This window comes from Vicugna pacos, chromosome 1, assembly GCF_048564905.1.
Source record: "Vicugna pacos chromosome 1, VicPac4, whole genome shotgun sequence".
In the NCBI taxonomy this organism is placed as follows: Eukaryota; Metazoa; Chordata; class Mammalia; order Artiodactyla; family Camelidae; genus Vicugna; species Vicugna pacos.
Window position 1 is genome coordinate 18731398 of NC_132987.1, and position 26316 is coordinate 18757713.

The 26316-nt window shown below is 42.4% G+C and overlaps 1 protein-coding gene across 2 annotated transcripts in view; it reads right to left on the reverse strand.

Annotated features, from left to right (window-relative positions):
* Positions 1-796: 796 nt before the first annotated feature.
* Positions 797-26316, reverse strand: part of NMNAT3 (nicotinamide nucleotide adenylyltransferase 3) — a 102752-nt gene continuing 77232 nt past the window's right edge. For both annotated transcript variants that reach the window (XM_006218019.4, XM_072958079.1), the window contains 3 exons: positions 13070-13253; positions 7957-8039; positions 797-1973 (listed from right to left, as the gene is read on the reverse strand). In XM_006218019.4, the coding sequence (XP_006218081.1) occupies positions 1615-1973; positions 7957-8039; positions 13070-13253 (626 nt within the window). In that variant the 3' untranslated portion in view covers positions 797-1614. The remainder of the gene's footprint in view (positions 1974-7956; positions 8040-13069; positions 13254-26316) is intronic.

A 26316-nucleotide genomic window follows, 5' to 3' on the forward strand; every position in this document is an offset into this window, starting at 1 on the left:
GAAGAGAATTTAGAGGCTGTCTAATTAAACCTCCCCATTTTAGAGACTGGGAAACTAAGGCTCATGGTGGGGAAGGGAGGCAGTCAACTTGCTGTGGCAGCTCCTGGACAAGGCCATTTGATCCCTATTCCCCTGAATCATCAGGGTCCTTAAGGAGCTCTTAAGGGCAGAGCTCATTAGGGTGGGGAATGGCCAGCAGCTTCAAAGGTTGCAGGGGCGGAAGTCTGGGGACCCTCACCGGAGGGTCCCACTACTCTGGATGCAGGAAATCCTGATGATTTCCTGCTTCACTCATGTGCATCATGACACACCCACCAACACTGGGATATATTTCGGAAGATACTAGATTCTTCCCACCGACCCTTTGTGTTTCTGCATGATTACATTTGTAGCAAGGATGAACCAGCGTAAAATCCTGGAGAAGTCAATTCTGAATGCGTTCAGTCGTTTGGTCAGGAAGTAGAAAGAGTAAACTCAAACTGAATTCGGCCAATCAAAACCACCTCCTCCTAATTGGGGGTGGAAAGACAAATCCTGAACACACACAAGGTTCCTGTTTGTATCTTTCAGGGCTCACCTGAACACAGCCATCGACCCAGAGCTCAGAGCACTGTCTGCTTGGTGTTGAAAGCAGTGTCTTCCCTCCACTGCTCATCCTCGGGAACAGAAACTTTTAAATTCATGCCAGTTCGATTGGAACATTAGCAAATTTCATGGAATAGCCAAAAAGAAGAGCAACAGCTGGTACATCAGGCATGAATAATATAACAAAGAAAGAAAAAAGAGAAACTTTTCATTAGCACTTTTTGATGTCAATTTATTATTTATCCCTCTGCCAATATTCAAACAGGCAGGCAGTCATAAAACATTCAAGAAGATCCTCTAAAATAGTCAAGGCCTCTGTTTTACCTCAGTTCCTTTTTACAAACCTGGAAATCGGGAGTGCTAGCATTCATAGATTAGCTGTATTAGAAAAAAATATATATACTGTATCAAAAATATTGTTTGAGTATCACTACTTAGAAAGACTTAAGTTTAAATTCTATCGATGGCCAGTAGGCAGGCAGACAGTGGTTTGTAAGGGAAGATTCAATGTAAATCAGCAAAGTGCCGCTTCCAAATTCTTGACACCTTGACAGAGTGTTATTCTGTTGAAGCAATGCATTGACAAAGCCCACTGTTTGGTAATTAGCATCCTGTCAAGCCTCTCCAATCAAGACCGGCAAGCTGCACCTGGTCCTGGTTAGAAAAACACATTGTGGGCAATTCCGATCTGACCCTCAGTGGTCCCTGTCACGTGCAGAACCTTCAGTGCGCAGCCAAAACTACCATTTACAAAATAAGATCTCTTCAACCAGAGGTTCTGAGAGCTCTTGCCTAACCCCAGTGACCTGCCACACCATTTTAACGTCTATGATAAATGTCCCTCCTTGTGATGTAGACGTTTGCTCCTCCCAAAAGAAGGTATCTCTTCCTGGCACAGAAGACTCCTCAGAAGCAAAACTGCTGTTGAAACAGACCAAATGAAAAATGGAAAAATGAACAAAAACCAAGACCTTAGCCGGCTGTCCTCAGGAGGAGCTCGGTGGGGGAGGAAGGGCTGGTCCAGCCCATCTAATCTTCATTCCTCTCCGTGCTGGTGTCCCTGGTGTAGAGGCCGTGCTCCTTGATGTAGGAGATGACGGCGTCTGGGAGCAGGTACTTCACGCTCTGCCCTTGGGCCAGGGCCCTCCTGATGTACGTGGCGCTGATCTCGTTCTGCACAGGCTCCCTGGCCAGGTGGATGTTGTCCTGGTACTTCTGCAGGATGGGCGAGCCCAAGATGTACCCCTTTGGGTCATGCCCTACCCGGTCCACACACACCAAGCCGAACTTCTCCACTATCTCCTGGATGTGTGCATCTTTCCAGAGGTTGGGGGTCTGGAAGGTCTTCAGCACATCTGCCCCGCACAGGAGCTTCAGCTCAGGCACAGCTGGAAAAACAAGGGTGGATCCCAAGAAAATTACAGAGGACTCAGGGCCTGGAAAGATAACATCATATTCTGTTTGAAAAATTCACTAACTGCTTTTCTTGGGATGTATTGGGAACTCAATGTCTCCTTGTTCATGACTTCAAAAGAAAAAGCATATAAATGAATCTGAAGCTACTTTAGGGACATACAGGTAGAAGTAATACTTTAATCAATACATCTCAATACATCGTTTGTTTAATATTGGCAAAGTGGCAAGTAATACAAAATGGATTTTTTTTTTCAGGGTTATACCACAAGTCTGTCTGTGGTCGCTGGACCCCACGGCAGAGTGGCCCAAAGGGGGCTGTGCTGTACCCAAAACCCTGTCTTGTGATAGAAGATGAAGTTTTTAAATCCCTGAGACTAATAAGCTCCAACCCACACTGCCTTTCTCAAAATCTATTTCAGCCCTAACACGTGGTACTTTCATAAGGAAAATCTCATCATAAAGGTTAATTATAAAGGATCTTTGGGTAGCTAAAAGGTCTCTGAGAGCCCAGCTGGCGACCTTTTCATCTGTTTTCAATAAAACAAAGCTCTAGAACAACTGATCAATGTGGATAAGCCTCTGGCTTTGTTCTAACAGAGGATGATGAGAGTGATGTTAAAAGAAGAGCTTTTATTGGTTGCTTACTCTGAGCACTATTGCTAAGCACTCTCTGTGTGTAATCTCATTGGAGCCTCAGAACAATTTCATGAGGTAGGTGTTATTGTTGTGCCCATTTTGCGGAGGGGGAGACCAAGGCATAGAGAAGGCAAGTGACTTGCATGAGGTCACGCATTTAGGCAAAGTCAGGATTCAAATCCAGGCAGCCAAGCCTCCAGCTGGGGCAGTTGAAATTTCTGGGCTCTGCCGCCACCCGCTGGCAGGAATTGGACACGCGCCACCCCTGCCTGGATTTCCCCAGTCCGATCCTGTTCTTGTCCCCTTTAAATGGGCTGCTCCGAAAAGGAAAAACCGAGTCCACGATAGAAGTAAGCAAGCAGGCTCTCTGGTCCTTTTGGAAGCCAGTGCTAGCTTCAGGGAATGGCAAAGGCTGGGCTCCCAGAGCACTGGCATCTCTCAGTCACTGTGAAACCTCAGCTGGGAGGGGCTTCAGGGATACCAGCTGCAGAGGGAAACCTACTGCAGAACCTTCCAAGGAATCTGGACGTGGACCAGAGGGATGAGTTTACAAAGGAGCATCAGGCCAGTGGTGGACTGGAAAGTGAGAAGCTGGGGGTGTCACGGAGAGGTCGGAGTTCCAGCCTCCATCCAGCACAGGAGGGGGGCTGGAGCTGAGATCCTTCCTCCTCTGGGCCTCAGTCTCCCCATCTGTAAAATGGTGGCACTGGACCTGTTTACTCATTTTTAAAGCAGCAGATGTAATTACAGAAACACACTTCAAACTCCTGAGCAGCATAATATTGGTATAATAAAGTGATATTCAAACATTTACTCACGAATTCTCCATGGTGAAGAACTAAAACTCAAGAGCCAGACTCCTTGGATTCAAACCCTGGCTCTACCAGCTGACAGCCGGGTAACCTCAAGTTTAAAATGAAGATATTCACAGTACTTATCTCATAGGATTATTTTCGAATTGAATGAGCTTATAAATGTAAAGTACTTAGAACAGTGCTTGGAACAAAGTTAGTGTGCTATGTGTTAACTGCCATCCACCCACCTATTTAACTACTTTTTCAGCAATCCATTCAACACTCAGCGGAGTGTCTCCTCAGTGCCCAGCCTTTTAATATCAGTAAAACTGCATTTAAAAATTATTCAGTAACTTAAGACTTTTCACTGATTTGGGCTGGTCCCATGCTTCCCACATGTATGGGGATTTGAGCTGTTCTGCATCTGCGAGGTTTTACTTTAATTTCTTATTTATTTGACCATTGTAATATAGCAAGAGACCAGCATTAGACCTTTCAAACAACTGAGTAGTTCTGTGGTCTTTCTATGGGGGAGGTTAAGTGCTGTGCACTGAATTCCAGGGTCTCCTGGAGCCTGGGGCACAACCCCCTGTTCCCACAGGTCAAAAGTTCCTTTTCTCCTGGTGGATTTTTGTGGGGATGACTTCCACAAGTTTGCTTCAATATTAGATACTGTTTGATTCATTACAAATGATTCACTCTGAGCCCTTTCTCGGAAGGGATAAGTACCCACCCCTTCCCCCTTCCCCCAAGTCAAAGGCATGTCTGTGGGGCTGGATCGATGCAGCACGTGTCTCAGACCCCAGCTCTGCGCAGTCCTGTCATCAGGCCCTCCAGAGGCACGTACATCTCCCTTTCAGATCCATCCACATCACTGCTATCAAATCTGCAAACCGAGTGACTCTGACTGTCCAAGTCCAAAGACTGTAACTCTGAGGTTTTGAATAAAGGCTGCCAATTGCATTTGCCCTAATGGTGATACAGTGACATAAATAGATGTCCGTGGGTGTTTTAGGACAGTGTGCTCTGTCTTTGAATAGCTGCGGGCTTTAGAAAGCAGATGAAGCGGAGATTAACATAGAAAGTGGGAGAAGGGCCACCAGGACCTTTCCCTTTGAATGTCCAGCTGTCCCAACTCTTTGCCATCAAAGAGCACCAACCCTGAGGTCAGTCAGCCCTAGGGCCCTGGGATAGTTACGGCTGATGGACCTGTTAGGTGGGGATGATAAAGCCTCCTTTGGAAGTTATGGGAGCTGAGTGATGGAGAGAATGCAATGGAAATTTCCCGCTTCGAGCAGGAGATGAACACCGGCACGGAGAGTGGTGTGTGGAGTGTGGGACTTCTGGGTCCACACGGGACACCCGAGATGAAGCCAGGCATTGACAAATCTGAAGGGCGGCACCCAAATTAACCACACAAGGCCACCTGGAAACTGGTGGAGTGTTTGCTCTGGTTGTATGAGAGGAGAATCTTCTGAAGGTTGCTTGGCCCCATCAGCCAAGGCAGGGACCACCTTCACAGGAGACAGAGTCAGGGTGTGAAAGGACTGAGCCATCATCCATCCCACAGTGTGATGCCCAAGTGGCCCAGCACACAGCAGTCCACGTGCCTCTGGGTGAGTCCAAGGAGGACTGCAGATCACAGGAGTGATGGGCAAAGCCGGGCTCTGGCAGCCCAAAATGCCAAGCTCAGCTGGTAGTTTGCAGTCCCAGAGTAGGATAGCAGGCAGCAAAACACACAGCACACAAAATGGCCCTTAGGAAGATGTCACTAGGAACATACAAGCAACCTCGTCAAATGCCAAACTTACAGTGAGAAAAACTCCACCTTCCTTTTCTTAGTTGCTCTAGTTTTTTTTTTTTCTGACTACAAACAAAATCTGTGTCAATTATGGAATGTATGGAAAATATTTACGTATTTAAAGTGGAAAATAACAACAGTTCTGCTTTCTACAAAAAACTCAATATTTTAGTGTATTTCTTTAGTCTTTTCTATTTAGACATGCAAATAGATATGAAAGTATATTTACACATTTTTTATGTACTTGAGATTACACAGTAATTGTATACTGATTGTTTTCCACTTACCTCCTAAGTGTTCTCCCTATCATGAAAACCTTTTTCTGTAGATTCTTCATCAGATATATACAATATAACTTACTTACACATTTCCTTATATTTAAACACTGAGGATGCTTTTATCTGCCATTATAAAATTGGCTGTGATAAATATCTTTCTGCATAAATCTTTGTCCCAATTTCTAATTACCTCCTCAGCCAGATTCCTAGAAGGGGAATTTCTCAAGCAAAGGGTGCAAACATTTTTAAAACCCCTGATGTATTTTGGTAAATTGAAAAGCCCACTTTCTAAAACTTCCGTTTTTAACAGTTACTTCGGATGAGGGCAAGACGAGTGGGATTTAGGGTTTGAACGGAGAGAAAGGGGGTAAGGAATAAACCCCTAACATCACAGGGCCAAGTAGAGCAGGCTAGTAGCCCCTGGAAAAAGAAATCTAAAAAGAATGTGGGGTGAGCTTTGGCGGAGGGAGGGGCTGGTTTTATGGGGAAGGTGGGTTCCAAACTGGGCCTCACAGGACAGACAGGTTTTCAATAGAGGAGCCAAGAAGGGAAGGGGGATGAGGGGCAGGCCAGGACAAGAGGCAGGGATTCTGGAAGCATCTGCAGAGAGGTGAGGTGTAAAAAGCTGGGAGCAACAGAGCGGCATTCCTCCCACTTCACTGGCTGCCAGCTCCTTTCTGCTCCACTCCCTCTGGAGGCTCCAGCATTTCCCCACTGGCACGGAATGCCCAGCCCCTGTGTGCCTCACTCAGCTGCCCCTCTGCCCCAAACATCCCAATCCCAGATGAGTCTGCACCGCGGTGCAGGGGTCTCCTCCTCCAGACGATCTCCCTGATCCATGCCTGGACTCACCACCATACACAGCCTGTCCCCGGCTCAGGGCAGGGCTGGGGCAGGCTGTCTCTGTTCTCAGCCAGCATCTCTAGAACCCTCTTAGGTGTGATGCAGAGCCAGAGGTGATTCAGACAGAAGGCAAAGACTGAGCATGAACACTGTGCTGTACTCATGACCTGGGGACAGGCAGGGAGGAGCCCATTGCAGACAACCGAAGGGCGGACAGGGAGACCAGAGGCGTGTAATAAACACTGCATGCACTGATTATATAGGACACTCTGTAACTTCCTTAGGTTCCTCCTCCAGTACCGCTCCCCAGACTGGCGGTAGAGCAAATCCCAGGACTGCCTATTAAACATGCAGACTCCCAGGCCCCGTTCTCTGCTAAGGAGGTCTGGGGCGTGGCCTGGGAATTAGTGTTTTTAACCAGCTTTGCAAGTGAGTGATCCTTTGACCAGCATTCAGTATATCCTTTAGGGCCTGGTGGGATATTCAAGTCCTTTTCATTTTTTATTTTGTTTTAAAAGAATAATAACAACAACAACAACAATAATAAAATAATAATAATAATAAAAAATAATAATTTAATGGAGGTACAGGAGATTGAATGCAGGACCTCATGCATGCTAAGCATTCACTCTACCACCAAGCTATACCTTCCCCTCTTTTCAAACCCTTTTAGAAAAGCATTTCCCAGTCTGTGTTCTGGGGAGCACCAGTTCTGAGAAATACTAACAATGCATTAAAAAGAGTCCTGTAATTAAAAAGTGATAAGAATGCCTGAGACCTGTTCCCCTTTCTTACAGAGTCACAGTACACATGAACACAGTAAAGGCTCTGAAAAGTTTTGCAGTAAAGACGCCACTTTAAGTTTGTTTAACTGTGAAATTCCAGAGCCCTTCTGATCTGGAAATAGTGTCCCACTAACCAAAGTTGGGAGAGCTGCTTTAGGAAACCCTGCAGATGAGCCGGCCAGAATTTCGGCCCAGTGGGACCAGTGATTCCTTGCCCGCGCGCATCCTGCCTCCCATTGCTGGTGCTCCTGTGTATCTGCATGAGGGGCTGTGCATCTGACCCCGGGTACCAGAGCTGGCGTGTAGAAGGGAGGCACCCGGAAATCACAGCTGAAACGGTTCTGTCAAACACCGGCAGCTAACAACAAGGTAAAACTCAGGACTACAAATTAGAAGGATAATCCAAATTGACTTTAAATTCCTTAAAAATAAGTTTCCTCTTCTGAGTAAAACATTGAGTAACACTGCTCTGAAGTATTAGCCTCTCGATTTAAGGGTTATAATGGCACTTTTTGTATTCGAAAAGGCTGAGGTTTTCCAAAGCAGCCCAGCAGAACCCCGCAGTTTATCCCTGACTGTAATCCAGGTCATAAGCACAAGTCACAAGGGGAGGTAAACTCCCTTGGGGGCAGAAAATCCCAAATTAGTGTAACAACTTACAAGGGATGGTGGCAGATTGTTTATTTTGAACTTCTAACATGAGAAGCCAAGCAGGTCTCAAAAACTTTTATCTGTGTCCAGGGGGCTGTGACTCCCATCCGTTCTCGCCGGGAACCATGACATCTCACCCTCCCACGGATGAGGGGGTCAGCACCCACCTGCGGGGGCCGGGGAGGCGGCTCTGCCTTGGTCTGCGCCTTCTGTCTTGGGCAGAGATCTGAGCAGTTCGTTGCGATGATGCCTGTGTTGTAAGCAGACGGGGCTCAGGGTGTGTCCGTGCCACCTACAGTCCCCCAAAGCCACCCAGGGCGGGTCTCTGATTTTAAGCCTCAACCAGCTTTTGTCCATTTTAGGCAGCTCATTCCACAAATATTTGCTGAGTGCCTACTGTGGGCCAGGCCCTATGCCCAGGGCTGGGAACTAAAGCAGACAGGGCTGGGAGCTCACAGAGGGCCCTATCTGACAGCTCACTGCCTTCCCTGAGCCCTGCAGAGGGAAGGAAATGGGCATATTTCTACTCCTTCAGTATTTCCTTTCAGTATCTCACTTAAAAAAAAAAAAAGCTGAATAGGGATTAAGGACCTGGGCTACTAGAATCAGATGGACCTGAGCTCATTTGTAAAGCTGGGATAATACACCTACTTTTTAGACTTTTGTGATAGTAAGTGAGCTACCACACAGGAAGCACTGGCACAGTGCATGGCCTACAGTTGCTGCTCCAAAAGGATGCTCGCTCTTATTGGAAGCTAGTACTTCAGAACTTGACAGGGTGATGGCTCAGTGCCTGGCTTGGGGCCAGGCAGCCTGGGTTGAATCCCAGCTCCCCCACCAGCCAGATGTGGGACCCTGGGTGGGTGGTTTCCGGTCCCAGCACCTGCAAAGTGAGGAATGATGACAGTACCTGCCTCCAATGGGTGGTTATGAAGATGAAAGTAGTTACACATGCAACGTGCACGAAACGATGTGCAGCACAGGGCAAATCTCATTACGTGTTAGCAGTTCAAATATGATCTGACTTAAACCAATTTGGCAGGCCTAGCTCTTTCAGTAATCTGTCTTCTGCAAATCAAGAGATACCCGGGCCTTCTTTTTTTTAATCAAGCACAGATAATCATTACGTCTTGTATCAATTTGATCTTCAATCTTCCACCAACTGTAACATGCATCTACTGGAGCTGTGTTCAGGAGGGAGCAGTGCCTGGTATGAACAGCAGGTGCTTTGTAGCCAGAGTGGCCAGGTTCAAGTTTAGGCTCCCCTGCTTGTATGACTCTGGGTGAATCACTAACACTCTCAGAGCCTCCTTGACCTCTGTTAATTGGTCAGGAAAGTTAATGCCCGCCTTGCCTACACTGGGATCATAAGACCATGAAGGAGAAGTGCTTCTTCCTGGCTGGGCAAGTGGCTGATGCTGACTGTCACTGGGAGAAGGTGCAGTGGAAAGGTCAAGTTCTAGAATGAAATGGCCTGGAATTCTGGTTCCAACTAGCAATTGTGGAATCTTGGTGTTCCACAGGCAATCTGCCTCCAGCTTCCTTATCTGTAGAATGGGGGATGATACAGGACCACTCCAGAGGGCTGTTGTGAGGGTGAATTAAAGAGCTTAGCTTGTAAACTGACTATAATTCAATCAAAATATATATATTAAAAAAAATCTATGTATGTTCATGTATGACTGAAGCATTCTGCTGTACACAAGAAATTGACACAACTCGTAAACTGGCTATACTTCAATTAAAGAAATATATATTAAAGAGCTTAGCACATCCCCCGCACAGAGTGTGCCAAATCAACACTAGCTTTATTAGCATCATTACTCTCAGTCTATCTTCCCTACCAGACGGTGAACAGGGAGCTCGTTTAATTCATCCTTATATTCTCGGTCCTGAGAAAACTGCTTACCTAAAGTCAGCGGAATTCAGGAATGGTAGAAGGGGTGGATAAATAAATATATTTCATTCTGGTCCAAAATCCTTCCTGATGCTGTCAGAGACTCAGCTGAGTCTTCTTAGGGCCTTGCTGGATTTGTCTGTGTTTCCGTTATTGTCCTGTTGCTTTGGTTTTGGTAAATGTCATCTCTGAGGATTCAGTCCCGGGTTAGTCTGGAATCTCGCATTGGACTGAAGTAGGTCTGAGTCTCACCTCCACTTTCTAACTGTAGGACTTTGAGTATGTTGCTGACCCCTTTAGAGCCTCCATTCCCTCATCTGTGAAATGCAGTCAAACCCACCAATTGCTCAGAGTTGCTGAGCTGACCAGATCTCATACACCTGGCACACATAGTAGGTGATCAATAAAAGGTGGTACTATCATTTAATTTTATTTACCTTGAAGCCCCTAGTTCAAGTCGACCCTACTTTGATTATTAGCTGGAGCTCTGAATGCTGGTGTACAAATGATTACTTTCCGTGCCAAATACATCTTCCTCCCAGACTTCCACTCTGCCTTTGTGGGGCAGTAGTCACTGCTTCCTCTTGTTGCCTGCCTGAGTGGTACCCTGGGCCTGATGACTGACCCTGGAAGCATGTTCTCTGTGTCCTCAGCAGCTCCTGTGCTCCAGGGATGCCCAATCAGAGTCATTGTGGCAGGAGCAATGTCAGCCACACTGTGTTCCCACCAGTAAGATGACTGGTTTTGAAGATGGCCCTAAGAGTGACTTCAGAGTCCAACAGACTGGGGTTCCACCATGAGCTTATTTGTTGTGTGACTGTGATTAACTCTCTGAGCCTCAGTTTCCTCATCTGTAAAATGGGAACATGATCATCTTTGCAAAGGGGTACATGAGATGCTGCTGCTGATTTGACCACATCAAATAGCATCATGACAAAGGACCTCCCCCAAACATGGGGAAAAGATGAGTGAAAGAAGTTCCTAAATGACCTAAAAGCACGAAAGCTGGCTCATATTAAAAAAAAATAGAGTAAAAAGAAGCAATCTGACAAAGAGAAGAATATTCAATAAACCCTAGAGTGAATTTAGTTCATAGTGACGTACGTCACTGTCACCATGATGTAGAGCCACTGTTGACTCACCAAGAAGACACTAAATGGAGCAAAGGGTGCAGTGGATTTCTGCTGTGCTGCTAGAATCACCCAACTTTACAGTTTCAACTGGCTTTTCAACCTTAAAAAAATGCTTTTGGTAATTTTAGGAAAACATTAGTAATGAAGCAAATTTTCTAATGAAGCCCACTACAAATATTGAAAAAAAAATCATAATCAGCTATCTGCTAAAATGGTGTCGACTGTATCAGTGGATTCACCTTAGCTGCACAAAATAAATTATTTGGAGACCTTTAAAAAAATAGTCACATCTAGACCCTGCCCCAGGAAAACCATAATCCTGGGGTAGGGAAGGTGGAGCATTTACAAAAGCTTCCCAGGACTGAGACCACTGGTATTAACCATAAGCACGGTTCACACACTTGGTGACTGAGGCTGGGGGGCTCAACCCTGGCCACGCATTAGAATCACCAGGGAGCTCTTAAAAATCCTAATGCTCCATGCTGGACCAAGGACATCCCAGCCTCTGGGGTAAGACTCAGGCTTCAGTGCTTCTGAAAGCTGCCTAGTTGATTCAATGCACAGCCAGGGCTGAAAAGCACCAGGGTAAGGGATACAGTAAAAGAAGAAAAAGAATGTGTCCAGGAAAATCTTAGGCCTGCATTTTGCAGCAGAATATTGATTATGTGGTACTGTGGTCAAATCCTGTTTATCCGTGAATGGCTTATCTGTTCTAAGGATAAATTACGGGCCAGGGTTAGCGATGCAGGGAAGGTAGCTAACATGATTAAGCACCTCCTATAAACCAGGTTTTTCCTACATCATCTCACTTAATTCACACAGTATCCCAGTGAAGTAGGTGGTGTCATCCCCATCTTATTAGGTGAGAAACTGAGACTCAAAGAGGCTAACTCACTCACATCAAGTCACTTCGCTAGTAAATTTGGCTCCAAGATCTGGGCCCCAGGTCACATTACCTCCACGGGGCAGAGAAAGAGAGTGTTGGTTTGTTTCTAACTATGTGTTAAAGCTAAATGATTTGCTGGATTACCTGTTTTGTTTCCACTCCTATCAGCCTAGATAAATGGGAGCTGACTATACAGATTGCTTATTCTGAAAGGACAATTTGGGTGTAAATTTATCCCTTATGTTAAAAAAAAAAGAGCATACACCCTAACAATTATTTCACATTTGCTCCCCTTTAATTTGGCAACAGGTTTTGAAGTGCTGAATGCTTCTAGCTGGTTCCTTCCCCGCAAAGGGTAAGGAATAAGAACCAGGATATGGAAACTAAATGTTTGCCTTTTCTAAACAGGTAAAAATTTTTCTCCCACGTGACTGTGAAGAGAAATAAAAAATGAAAACCCAAACAAATTATGGGCAGGCCTGCCAGTTATTCAACCTCGTCACTTGTGTCTCCTCTTCCCTGACAATCCTAGTGCTTTCATACAGATAAAGGCACAGCTGAGAGTTTGCAATCCCTTGAGCAGAGCTGGCTGTCATTAGCGACAGGCAGGCCCCCTCACAATCCCCTCTGACAGCCAGGACAGGTGGGACTTCCTGCTTTTCTAGAAAACTCCCAGTAATGTTTCCCAGACACAAGTCAGTGACCCGCTGGTCTAACATACAGGGCTGGCCGGGGCTTTTAGACAGCTACTGTACTTAAGCCAAATGCTAATAGTAATTTCAGGAGAAAAAAAAAAATCTTGTGTAACTACTTCTAGATTCATAGTCTGTTTTTCTAAGTCGAGATTTATAGAACCCAGAATGTGTACAATTAGAAAAGATGGCCTATTATGTAAATACAGGTTTCAATCTAGTCAGTTATGACCATAACAAAAGGTCTCACTGAATATGACTAAGTGGTTCTGGGTCAGAAAAGTGATTTACATTTTCTTAATCCTCATTAGGTTGTATTGTCCTCATTTTGCAAGTGACAACTGTGTCCCTGAGAAGCTGTCATGCACCTAATGTCACACTGCTACTAGGTGGTGGCCCCGGAGCCCGGTTGCTGCAGCCCTTTAAAACAAGATTGGGCGTTTTCACAAAGTGAAACCTGAAGGGCAGTGGTTTGAGATTGTTTTCACCCAGGACCTCCTTGAGAATGTGAATCTGTTGGTCTCTCCTCCTTTAAGGAGAAACACTTTTCAGATTTGGGTGAGAAGGTCTGGCTGAAGCCCCCTCGACAGTCCATCCCTGCCTTCCACCCCGCGGGCTCTGCAGATGTGACCGTGGCCCCTGCTTATCCCATGAGCACGTGCCCACCGGTACCTCAGCACCTTGACCGTCTCCATCCACTGCGTCTGCTCGCTCTCCCAGGGGTCTACTCGGATCCAGTCGGACGTCTGCAGGGCCAGCCGGGCCATGGCCACCCGGTGCCGGGCAGCGGCGAGGTCTTTCTTCCCGTAGTGGTCGTTGACCGGAGAGATGATACCCCCGATCACCTGGTACCTTCCTAGGTGGGGAGAGAAGTGGTGTTCTGGTACAGGCTTGCCACCTGGCAGCGGGAATTCAGCCAGGTGCTAACAATCTCTGGGCCTCATCCCAAGTGGGAGCAGACCCTGGAATTCTTTCCTGAGCGGGCCAGCTCTTGTGGGCCTGGTAAATGCACTTCAGGAACCATGTGCCTCTCCTCCAGAGACTTCTACAACCCAGGGGAGCCGAGAAGAGGCTGTGAGGGTGGAGCCCAGTCAAGGCTCCCAGACAGCAGTGCAGACAATTAGGGTCGGAATATGTTGGAAGAACATGATGGCTCCCTGCTGTGTGGGACTTACAGGGTGCTGCTGTCCTCTAATCATGTGCGGGGCAAGAGTTACACATCTCAGCCCAGATAGGGGATTTCATGGATCAAAGATGGAGGGATGGGATTTAGCCTGAACCAAGTGTATTGGTAATGCGACCCACTGCACAGGCCCACTGTGGGCTCTGGAGGACTGCTGCTAAGGGGATGGAAGGCATACTTTGGAAAGGAAGTGGGCTGTCTGATGGGCGATGCTCATGGCTCAGGGGCTGGAGAATGAGGCATTTTAGGCTTAGAGCTCCAGTGAACTGTAGAAGGTACAGAGAATCATCACGGAAAGAGTAGGAATGGGACTCAGAGAGATATGGAGTGGGCCTCGGGTGGAAGCTCTAGTTCTATCACTCACTAGGATGCTTCAGGTAAATTACCAAACTATTGGAAAAAATAAAACGCTTAGCCATTTGAAGTTCAGTTTGCTTATCTGTAAAATGGGTTAATACCTGCTTTGCAGGACCTTATGTTAAAGGTGAAATTAGATAATGTTTATGTGGTGAGATAATATTTTGACTTAGTATATGATATATTAAAAGTTGTATTATAAAATTTAACATGCACATAAAAGGGGATAAAACACATACGGGTTTGACAAAGAGTTATAAATTACAAAGTATATCCTCTTTTAATCATCACCTAGATTATGATACAGAAGTTCCCTGTCACAGCCCCCACACTCTGATGGAAGCTAATCACTGTTCTCACTTTTATAATATTAATTCTCTTGCTTTCCTTTATAGCTTTACCATGTATTTACACAACGTTAAAAAACAGACTCATTTCACCTGCTTCGGAAACTTTTATAAATGGAATCATACTGAACGTATTCTTTCGTTAAGCTTTTTTCACTTTGTTAGTAAAATTAATGTAGTCCAACCAGTTTCATTGCTGCATAATGTTCTATTGTGTGATTCTATACCAAATGATCGATTCATCTCATTCTTACTGGACTTGGCTTGATTATGGCTTTAGACAATCACAGACAATGCTGCTATGAAAATCCTCGCACAAGTCGCCCTGTGCACACAGGCATCTATTTCTTAGGATACGTACCTAAGGGTGGAACTGCTGAGCCATTTGGTAGATGTGTTTGCAGCTTTACCAGATGATGCCAAGCAATTTCTAAAGTGGTTGTAGATATTAAGCTTCCAACCAGCAGTGTTTGAGAGTTTCATTTGTTCCGCACCATCGAGCAAATAACCAGACAGGGTTACTGTCAGGATTTTCCCATCTGATAGACATGTAGTTATACCTTATTGTGGTTTTTATGTTCATTTTCCTGCTTATCAAGGAGCCTGCACATTTATTCATAGATATTATTAAATATTCAAGCTTAATTATTTTTGTGAAGTGCCTGTTCAAATCATTTGCCCTTATTTTGGGTTATCTGCCTTTTTATCGATTTGTAGAGTTCTTCACATATTCCAAATATTAGTCCTTTGTTGGCTGGTTATTATGTGTCACAAATGCCTTCTCTCACCTGATGGCTTGTCTTACCGTTCTTTTGATGGTATCCTTGGAAAACAAGTGTTCATAATTTTTACGTAATTGAGTGGTCAGGTTTTCTTTTACGGCTAGTGCATTTTGTGTCATGAAGAAATTTTTTTATATTATCTCATAGAAGCTTTATAGTTTTGTTTTTCACATTTGTGTCTTTGTGCATGATGTGAGTCCTATTAAATTATTTTCCATTTGGTGAGCCAATTATTCCAGCATTGTTTACCAAAAAGATTCCTCCGCCCCGATGCTGTGCATTGTCACCCGTGCGGAACAACTGGCGTCCATCTGTGCACCGGGCTGTTCCTCCACTCTCTGTTCTGTTCTGTGGCCCCGTCTACCATCCCTGTACAATGCCACATTGCCTTGCTTAACAGAGCTTTGGTACACATCTTGATGTCTGGTTAAGCAAATCCTTCTGCCTTGTTCTTCAACAGTATCTTGGCAATTCTTGACTTATGGCATTTTTTGTATAAATTTTAGAAAGCACTTGTCAAGTTCCACAAAAATGAAACAGTTCCCCAACTAAAAACAAACAAAAAACTTGCTGAAATTTTGATAGGAACTGAATCAAATCTATAATTCAATTTAGGGAGAACTGACATCTTTACAACACTGAGACTTCCAATCCACGAGCATAGTATATCTTTCCACTTATTTAGGTCTTCTTAAATGTTTCTAAAAAAAGTCTTCCAATTTTTCTTGTAGAGCAATTATATATCTTTTGTAAGATTTATTCCTAGATATTTGATTTTTTTGATGCTATTATACACGGTGTTTTAAAAATATTTTCCCTATTGTTGATAATTGATTTAGGTATCCTGAATATGTATCTTGTAAACCTGCTGAACTCTCTCATTAATTCTAACAGTTTATCTGTAGAGTCTTTTGAATCTTCTACGTCTAAAATAATACCATCCGAAAATACTGACAGTTTTGCTGCTTCATTTTCAGTCCTTTTACACTTTTTTCTTGTTGTATTGTTTAAGATCTGTTGTATTGTTTAAGACCTGTAGTATAATGCTGAATAGAGATGGTGTTACCAGGCAATCTTGTGTTATTCCCACAATCAGAAGAAAAATTTTCAAGTTTCATTATTACATATGATGTTTGCTGCAAGTTTTCCACAGATACCCTTTTTCAGTTGTGGCAGAGACCATGCCATGTGTTCATTAAGACTCATTTTTATTTTTCCCCTTTCTGGGCATACAGAAAATGAACACTTCTGTTTCTCTTGAAATTAGGTTGGGTTTATGTGATTTGACTAAATTATAGTCAATGGGATGTGGGTGGAAGGGATGTATGCTTCATCTAGACTTGGCCATAAAAATTCTTGTACGACCTTCCAGCTCTTCATGGTGAATCTGAAAGCTACAATTAAGATAGCAAAGCCATAAATGGGGTCTACTGGGATCCCTGAGACAGCTTGGAAGGGAAATGCCCTGTAGACCTTCTGAGCCTATGTGGGATTTATCTGATGAGAGATAAACTTCATGTAAGTGTTAAGCTCCTCAAGTTGGGGGATTTGTTATTGCAGCCTAGCCTGGTCTATCCTGACATATGTGTTATTTAAGAGATGTTTAATATCCGAAATATATAAAGAATGTATACAACTCAACAATAAAAAAACAAACACCCTGATTTTAAAATGGGCAGAGGAGATGAATAGACATTTTTCCAAAGAGGACACAACAGGCCCATGAAAAGATGCTCAACATCACTAAACATCAGCGAAATGGAAGTCAAAATCACCATGGGGTACCACTCACACATGTCAGAATGGCTATTATCAAAAAGATAAGAAATAAAAAATGTTGGTGAGAATGTGAAAAAAAAAAAAAGAACACTCTTGCACTGTTGGTGGAAATGTAAATGGGTGCAGCCACTGAGGAAGACAGTATGGATTCCTCAAAAAATTAAGAATAAAACCATCATACAATTCAACTATCTCACTTCTGGATATTTATCCAAATAATATGGGAATACTAATCTGAAAAGATATATGCACCCCTATGTCCGCTGCAGCACTATTTACAATAGCCAAGATATGAAAGCAACCTAAGAGTCCATCAACAGATGACTGGATAAAGAAGCTGTGGTGTATATATATATGTGTGTGTGTGTATATGTATATCACATATATACACACATATATAACACATATATATGTACACAAATATATACATACTATGTATATACCATATACACACACACACACACGTATACATACAGTGGAATACTACTCAGTCATAAAAAGATGAAATCTTGCCATTTGTGACGACATGGATGGATCTTGAGGGTATTATGCTAAGCAAAATTAGCCAGATGAAGAAAGACAAATACCAAATGTGGAATATAAAAAAACTAATAAACCAAAAAAAATCCCAAATGAATAAACAAAACAAACAAAAACAAACATGAACACAAACATGTACATACAGAGAACAGAGTAGAAGTTACCAGATGGGGAGGTGTGGGCGAGGGTGAAACAGGTAAAGGAGATCAATGGTATGTTGACAGGTGGAAACTAAATTGTTGGTAGTGAGCACATGGTTATGGTATCCAGAAGTAGAAATATAATGTTGTACACAAGAAACTTACACAGTGTTATAAATCAATGTTGCCTCAATAAAATTAAAAAAAGAGAGACATTCCCAGCTATTCCTAGTTTAAGAGCTTTTGTCATAAATGACTTCTCTGCAATTCTTGGAAATGATTGTGTGGTTTTTCTCCTTCAATCAGTTAATATAGTGCATTGCATTGATTAACTTTCTAATCTTTAATATTGCATTCCTGAGATAAACTCTGTTTGGTCAAGATATATTATCTTTTCAATGTGTTGATGGATTCACTTTGCTAATTTTCTTTTTAGGAAGTAAGAGAAGTCTACAATTTTCTTTTCTTTAAATGTCCCCATCAGGTTTTGGTATCAAGGTCATGCTAGTCTCATAACAAGTGCTGGGAGTTCCCTCCTTTACTACGCTCTAAAAGAGCTTGTGTAGGATTGAAATAACATCCCCCCGCTACCTTGGGTGTTTGGTAGAACTCACCAGTGAAGTCTTACGAGGCTGAAGTTTTAATTTGTGTGTAATTTTTGGACTACGGACTTAATTTCTTAAATGGCTATGAAACGATTCAGATTTTTATTTATTCATTATAATTTTTGGCAATTGACATTTTTCCAGGATTCTGTCCATTATAGCTAAATTTTGAAACGTATTGGCAGAAGGCTGTTCCTGATATTCTCTGATCTGTTTAGTGTCGGCACCACCTGCAGTGATGTTGTTTTCACTCCTAATGTTGGTTGTGTTTCCATGTTTTCCCTTGTTCAGTCTTGCTCAAGGTTTGCAGTCTTACCAGTCTTTTCAAAGAACCAGCTTTTGGCTTTACTGATCTTCTCTACAGAATGTTTGTTTTCCATTTCAGCAATTTCTCTTCTTAATTTTATTAATTCTATCCTCCTACTTTCTTTGTGCTATTTTGCTGTTCTTTTTCTAACTTCTGGTGATGGATGCTTGGCTAGCTAATTAGCAGTTTGTTTTATTTTCTAATATACACAGTTCTGGCAGTAAAATTTCCCTTTAAGGATGACTTCACTTGTATCCTACAAGTTTTGATATGTAGTGTTTTCATGATCATTCAGTTCAAAATACTTTCTAATTTTTTATTATTATGCCTTTTTTGATCCATAAGTGATTTAGAAGTATTTTTCTGAATTACCAAACATATTGAGGTTTTTGGTGATCTTTTTGTTACTGACTCCTAGCTTAGTTGCACTGTAGCCAGAGAACATACTCTATATTAATTTCAATCACTTGAAATGTGCTGGTACTTGCTTCATGTCCCAGGATATGGCCAGTTTCAATTAATGTTCCATGTGTGCTTAAAAAGAAATATGTATTCTATGACTGTTGGGTGTGATGTTCTGTCCATTTACTCAATATTGCTAAATTGTTTTGTTTAAATCTATGTTCTTACTGATTTTTTTTTTTGCTGCTTGTTTTATTAGGTACTAAGAGAGACATGTTAAAACCTCCCATTGTGATTGTGAATTTTTCTAATTTGCCTTTTCGTTCTTTCAACTTTTGTTTCATATATTTAAGGATATGTTATTTAAGTGCCTACGTATTTATGATTCTTACATATCTTCCTTTGAATCAAGCCTCTTTCTCTCTACCCTCTAGTCATACTTTTTACTTAAAGTCTATATGCCTGATATTAACACAGCCTTAATGCTTTTATTTTGATTAGTAGATGTATGTCATTTTTTTTTTTACCCTTTTAACATTTCTATACTTTTGTTTTAGGCAAAGCTTTTGTAAATAGCCTATAGCTGGATTAAAAAAATTTTTTTTGGTCAAGTTTGACAATTATTGACTCTTAATTTAAACATTAAGTTCACTTACGTTTAATGTGAATGTTCGTAGATTTAAGTTTAAAGCTTCCATCTTATATAGTATTTTCTTTCTTATTACACAAGTTTATGTTTTTTTTCTCTTGTCCTGCCTATGTTTGGACTTTATTTTATTTTCCTTTGTCTCAGAGTGGAATTGTACATAGTCTCACATCCAAAGTAAATGTAGACCTTTCCCCTCTTCCTCAAAAACATGGGGACAGGAGAGCTCTGTCCATGCTAGTCTTGTACATATTTTAAGCCTATTTTTCCCCTTAACCCTACTAGACCTTATTATTCTGTTTTATACAACCAATGCTCATTGAAATTTACCCACCTATTTGCCACTCTCTTTGCACTCCATTTCTTCTTGCACATCAGACCTGCTATCTGGGAATCACTCCTTCTGGCCGAATTTATCCTGTAGAATTTCCTTAAGTTACTGGCTTCATCCTTGGAAGACATTTTCAAGATATTACACCCTTATTCTCAAAATCTATTTTCATTGGGTATGAAACCATTGTTTGGCAATCATTTTTCCTTAGTATTTTGAAGTTATGGTTCTACTGTTTTCTGACTTTAATTGATGCTGTTGGAAAGTCAGCTATAATCTAACAGCTATTCCTGGGAAGGTAATCTGTATTTCTCTGGTGGCTTTCAATTCCTTCTTCATCTACATAGGGAAGTGTATCTTGTTTTGGGATCACTGGGTCTCTTAAATCTGTGGAGTGGTATCTTTGATTACAGCTGGAAAATTCCTAGTTATTATCTCTTTAAAAAAATCCTCTGCCCCCTGCCCCCTGCCCTCAACTGGAGGGCACTAAGGGCCAGACGCGCCTTCTCAGATGCCAGGGCAATAAGCCACTTAGGATGCTTAACTCACTCTCGGGGAAGTGAGCAGGAAAAGATAAACTTGACTGCAAACTAACCTATAAGAGAATAAGCTTAAAATCAGAAAGTAGTTACCTTGAAGTGGCAATTTTTTTCACCATTCAAGAAAATGGTGGCTTAAGAGCAAAGAAAGCAAAAGAAGTTATACTTCTGCACATGTGAGTCCCATGCTATACATGGAAGATGTTAGTCTTTTCTCTTTTCTTCTTTAAAAGAGATGGGGGCTAGGAGGACTAACTCCTTGTGGGTGCCAACCGTCTTGGGAAATTTACATACATTTAACCTTCATGTTAATCTCTGTTTTACAGGAGGAAACTGGGGGTGGGGGTCAGGGGCTCCTCCAGGCAGCTCTGCTGGGCATCTTGGATACTCAGATGTCATCTGCGATGGTTTAGCTCATTTTGACAGGGAAGGTCGAGTTGTACACTGAGAAATCAATATTTTGTTATAGTTCCCTGGAGAGAAGAGTCAATGAAAATAACAATTTGAGCTAAAATTCCTTCTTGCCCTCCAAATGGTCGCAAGTTTAAGTCTTTCTCCTTCCCCACAATCCTACAATCCCAGTGTTATCTCTTACATGACCCCTTCTCCCTCTTGTTAGAGGGAGGTACTTCTCTGGTGACCCCGCTGTGGCCCAGGTACACCTCTGTTACAGGACTTGCACAATATTGAAGTCCTTACCTTTGCCTTTCCTTTGAGGCTGGTAGCTTTTTGAGGAAGTGAACCTATCTTTTCATTGTGGGTAACACCCAGCACATCGCTTAGTATGAAGCTATACCACCCTTACCTAGGGGTTGTCATGGCAACACGTGGCTGTGTGTGTTTAACACGGCAGACAGAAGTCCTTGTTTATCTCCACCCCATCTGAAAACTAATAAAATGGCAATAAATGAATAAAGGAAGTACGAAATGACAAGGGCAAAGAGAGTGGGAAAGGAGGCAGCAGTAGATGGGAAAGGTCAACACAAGTTTGGAAGCTGGAGAGTTGACGAACAGTGGTACCAGAGCCAGCAGTCTGCAGGTGGGAGAGGCAGGAAGAGGCGTGTTGCCATGCATGGCAGAAGCCCAGAGGGGACTGGGACCTGGAGGGGCCAGCAACCTTCCAGTGAGGATGCCAGAGGACCTGAATGCAGGGGGACTACTTGAAAGTTTGTCTGAGGAGCCCTTGGATCTAACTTATTCTCCCATCCTTGCAGAAGGCCAGATTTCTGCTTTCTGCCGAGATTGGACCAGAGAGACCCTTGACTCCCAGGCACAGCTGAGGGGAGGAGGAAGTGCTATCTTTAAGACAGGAAGGTTAAGTTTGGCTCCCCGAATACCAGGTTGGAGTTGTCTCTTCGGACACCTACAGACCCCCACATTCAGAGGTCTTGGACTTTGGGGCTGGGCACACACTGTGAGCCCCACCAGCCTCACCCACACACCCAGAGCTTCCAGATGACACTGAGGGCCTGACCTGCAGATGGGAGTGGACAGCCCAGGAAGAGACCAGTTTGAGACAGGTGCTGGCCATGAAAGACAGAGAGCAAAATGGCCAAGAGGAGAAAAGGAACTGGGAGGACACAAAGACAAGGCAGAAAGCAAAAGGGAGCTTCAAAAATCTCCAAATAATATTTTCAGGAAGTAAGACATGATATCCTATCCATGAAACATGACTGGAACGTTCCATGAAGGAACTATTGAAAAACAGGATGAAGCTCTTGGAAAATGAAAGATAACTTGTTCACTTGACAATATTCATCAATTGCCTATGACATGAGAGGGGCTGTGCTGGGGACTGGGGAAACACAGCAGTGATAGAGTGGACTGACTCTTGTCCTCAAGGAACTAAGACTGCTGGATGAGAGCAGCAGCAAAATACGTTAGGAGAAGATCCAGAAGATACATTCAAGGCAATCACACGCTAAAAAGAAGATAAACTTAGAGGACTGATCTGGGAGGTCCCAGAACTAACTCACAGACATCCCTGAAAGAGAGAACAGAGGGAGGAAAACATCAAAGAAATGATACAAATATCTTTCCAGACTAGAAGGACATAAGTCTTCAGAGTCAGAGGCCCTCTGAATACTTAGCACTTTGAATAAAAGAAAGTCCACACACTTGCAAACCATTATAACTTTTCAGACACCCAGGTTTAAAAGTTCCCAGAGAGAAGATAAGAGATTGAATACACAGAACCAGGAGAGCATTGGCCTTTCTGACACCAATTTGGGGAACTAGAAGATGGTGAAGAAGGCCCTCCAAACATTAAAGGAAAATTATTTCCAGCATGGAACTCTACATTTGTCCAAACAACCAATCAGGATGGGGTCAGCAAACTTTTTCTATTAAGGGACAGATATTACATAGTTTAGGCTTTGTGGGTTGTGTATGGTCTTTGTGGCATATTCCCTTTTGTTTTTTTGAAACAACACTTTTAAAGTGTAAAAATATCATTCTTAACTCCCAGAAAGCAAGAAAACAGGTTATGGGCCAGATCTGAATCATGGGCTGTGGTTTATGGACCTGTGAATTGGAGTGTGGAGTAAACTTGTGTTCATATATGGGAGATCTCAGAAAATTTATCTCCCATGGAGTCTCTCACAGAAAGATGCTACAGGATGCACTCCACCTAAATAAGAGAGTAAACCAAAACAAGGCAGGAGGCGTGGGATCCAAGACACAAGGGTTCTAGATCAGGAAACAGGCAAAAATCCCCAGGCAAACAGTGATGGGAAATCCCAGCTGACAGTGGCGCAGCAGGCATAGGGTGCTAGCTGTCCAGAGAGGAGCTGGAGGACTCCAGGAAGGAGATGAGCAGAAGCAAAATGGAACAGATTATTGCGAGTTTGCTTGTACTTCGAAGATTTTACAGTTTTTTTTTTTAATTTGGGACTGAATTAGTGGTAGGTCTAAGGAACCTAAGGAAACAAACAAAGCAATTATTAGCTCTAGGAAAAACCAACGTTTATGTGAGAGGCAATGAAATCTTAATGTAATACATGGTTTTGTTAATATTATTTACATAGACATAAGTGTAAACAATAAATATTAATTTAACCCTAATCAGTTTGGGAACATGTGGTGGAGGTGAAGTGTGAGAGTGAGGGTGGAGGTGTGACAGCTAAATTCTCCTCTTTCATAACTGGAAGCCAACAGATAATGCCTAAATCTGAAAAATCAAGAAACAACAGTATAAGCTTATTATTCAGAAATAGGGAGTCAAATACCACAGAAAACAGCTAAAAAAGTCAAAAGCAATTGCTCTGGGAACCAAGAATCAGACGTGGGGAAGGATGGAACAAACACTACTATAAACCTTATAGTGACTTAACTTTTATTATATATATGTCTATAAATATATAAAGTAAATTTAAAAATTAATGCATTTGGTAGAAATACTTAAGTATACTGAAAAGTGTAAAGAATCAAAAATTAACAAAGAGGTTAATGCTGTTTATATTTTGGCTAATTTTTGATTAACTTTCTTTGTCTTTTTCTTCTATTTTTCACATAGTATGAATTCAATTTTGTATCTTCTTTATTTAGACAGTATCATAAGCACTTGTCTTGGCCATTAGTAGTCTGAAAACGCCATTTGCAATGGCAGCATTGTAATAGTAAAAAATTTTTTGTGCTAGAATTGATAAAATTATGACCATCTTTGTAGGTCTTGGTTGCAAAATCTGGGTGAATTTTTAAGATGAATTATTAGAAAGGAAAACGACTGGCTTTATCATTTTGGGTGTTTTTGTTACATCTCGCTTAACGTCTTTCCAGAAATTCTGAAGAAGGGGAGAGAACCACCAGCAAGAGTCTGAGAGGGTTCATCTCACCCCATACTGGCCAGTACTGGGACTGCTCAGTTAAAACCATGTGCCAATTTGTAGGGAATTTTGTTTTGTGGTTTAAATTTTGCACTTAAATTACTCATGTGATTTTTATTATTTATTAATTACAGTTCTCCTTCGTGAATCCCTGCTCAGATTTGTTGCTTGTTTACCTATTGACCTGTATGAACTCTTTGAAAACAAGTATGTTAAATGCTTGCCTGTTGGGTCTGTTGGCAAACATATGGAGAGGATTCTCCTCAAAATCATGGACCTTCACTGACTCCTGTCTGGTGGCTATGAATTAGGTCCAGGTATTGGCCCAAATAAAATTCCCCACATCCATGTGTAATAAAGCCTCAAGTCTTCATCTCAGGGATATAGATCTTCCTCGACTTACAACAGGGCTAGTCCATACGAACCCATCATAAAGTTGAAAATACGTTAAGTCCAAAATGCATTTAATATTCCTAAATGACTGAACATCACAGCTTAGCCTAGACGACCTTAAATGTGCTCAGAACACTTATATTAGCCTACAGTTGGGGAAAATCCTATAACACAAAGCTCGTTTATTTTATTTTATAATAAAGTATTGACTTGTTTGTGTACTTGATTAAATACTGTACTGAAAGTGAAAGACAGAGTGGTTGTAAGTGTATGGGTTGTTACCCTCGTGGCTGTGGGGTAGACTGGGAGCTGCGGCTGGCTGCCCTGGGCTGGCATCACAAGAGAGGACCATACGGATACTGCTAGCCCCGGAAAAGAGCAAAGTTCAAACTTGGAAGTCCAGTGTCTACAGAATGCATCTCTTTCACATCAACATCAAGTAGAGAAATGGTAACAGGTCAGGGGCCGTCTGTACTTTGTTCTGTCATTTGTTTTTTGCTGCTGCTCCTCTGCTGTATCCTCTCGAACCCATCCTCTGTCTCGTCTCATAATTTTCATATCCTTATTCTTGTCCATATCATTTCATATCCATATTCTTTTTCTTGTGCTCTGGGAGAACTGTCTGGACTGGTGTCCTGATTCTCTGTTCAGTTGCCAGAAATGGCCTCTGCCGCCTGTCTCCACGGAGCTCTAATGTGGCGATGACAGTTTTCATCCCAAAAGCCCCTCCCTGTCCTCAGCCTGCTCCTTTCCCCCGATGGGCTGCTCTTTCGCTTTATCACATTCTCCTCTTGTCTCTCACGAGAACCAGAGATTTTAAAATTTTATCTCAAATGGAGGGTCACGTGGCCTAAACCTGCAGGCTGGGGGCATCTTTGGAAGTGTAGTTCCTTCTCAGATGACCCCTGACTTCTCTCCAGCCAGTCAATTGCCTCCAGAAAGGTCCATCTTTCCAGTATGGAAGGGTGGGCAGCCCTGTCAGAGTCTGGGTAGGTCCTCGTTTAATTATTTTGTTCACAGCTAAAGGATAAAGGCAACATTTAGGTTTATTGTAATTTTTCTTTGCATCTTAGAAATATTTCAAGGTACAGGTCAAAGGAAACAGCCATTGACAGGGAATTCGCCACTTCTAAGTTTTACCTGTAATATTATACTGACTGAAATGTACAAGGTAGGAAAAAACGGATTTTTTTCTTCAAATACTTAGGTGACTGACTGTTTCCTTTAACTAAATAATCTGTACCCCCCACCATTGACATTTTGTTTTTCCCTTGTCTTATATTATCTTTTCACGTAGAATTTATGTATCGTTGTGCTGTCCTGAGTCACTATCTCACTCATTTAATCACTATTTTAAAAACAATCACATTTTAATGTCTGAGAGAGCTTTCTGAGCACCAGTTTAGTCTTCCATGAGAAACCTGGGATATTGGTTCTCAAATAGAGGAAAATATCCATTGCTAAAAAAACAGTACAAATGAACTTATTTACAAACCAGAAAGGAACTCACGCACATAGAAAGCAAACTTATAGTTACCAAAGGGGAAAGAGGAGGAGGGATAAATTAGAAGTTTGGGATTAACAGATAGACGCTACTGAATATAAAACAGATAAACAACAAGGGCCTCCTACATAGCATATGGAACTATATTCAATAGCTTGTAAAAACCTATAATGGAACAGTATCTGAAAAAGAATATATACATAAAATTCACTTTGCTGTACACCAGAAACTAACACATTA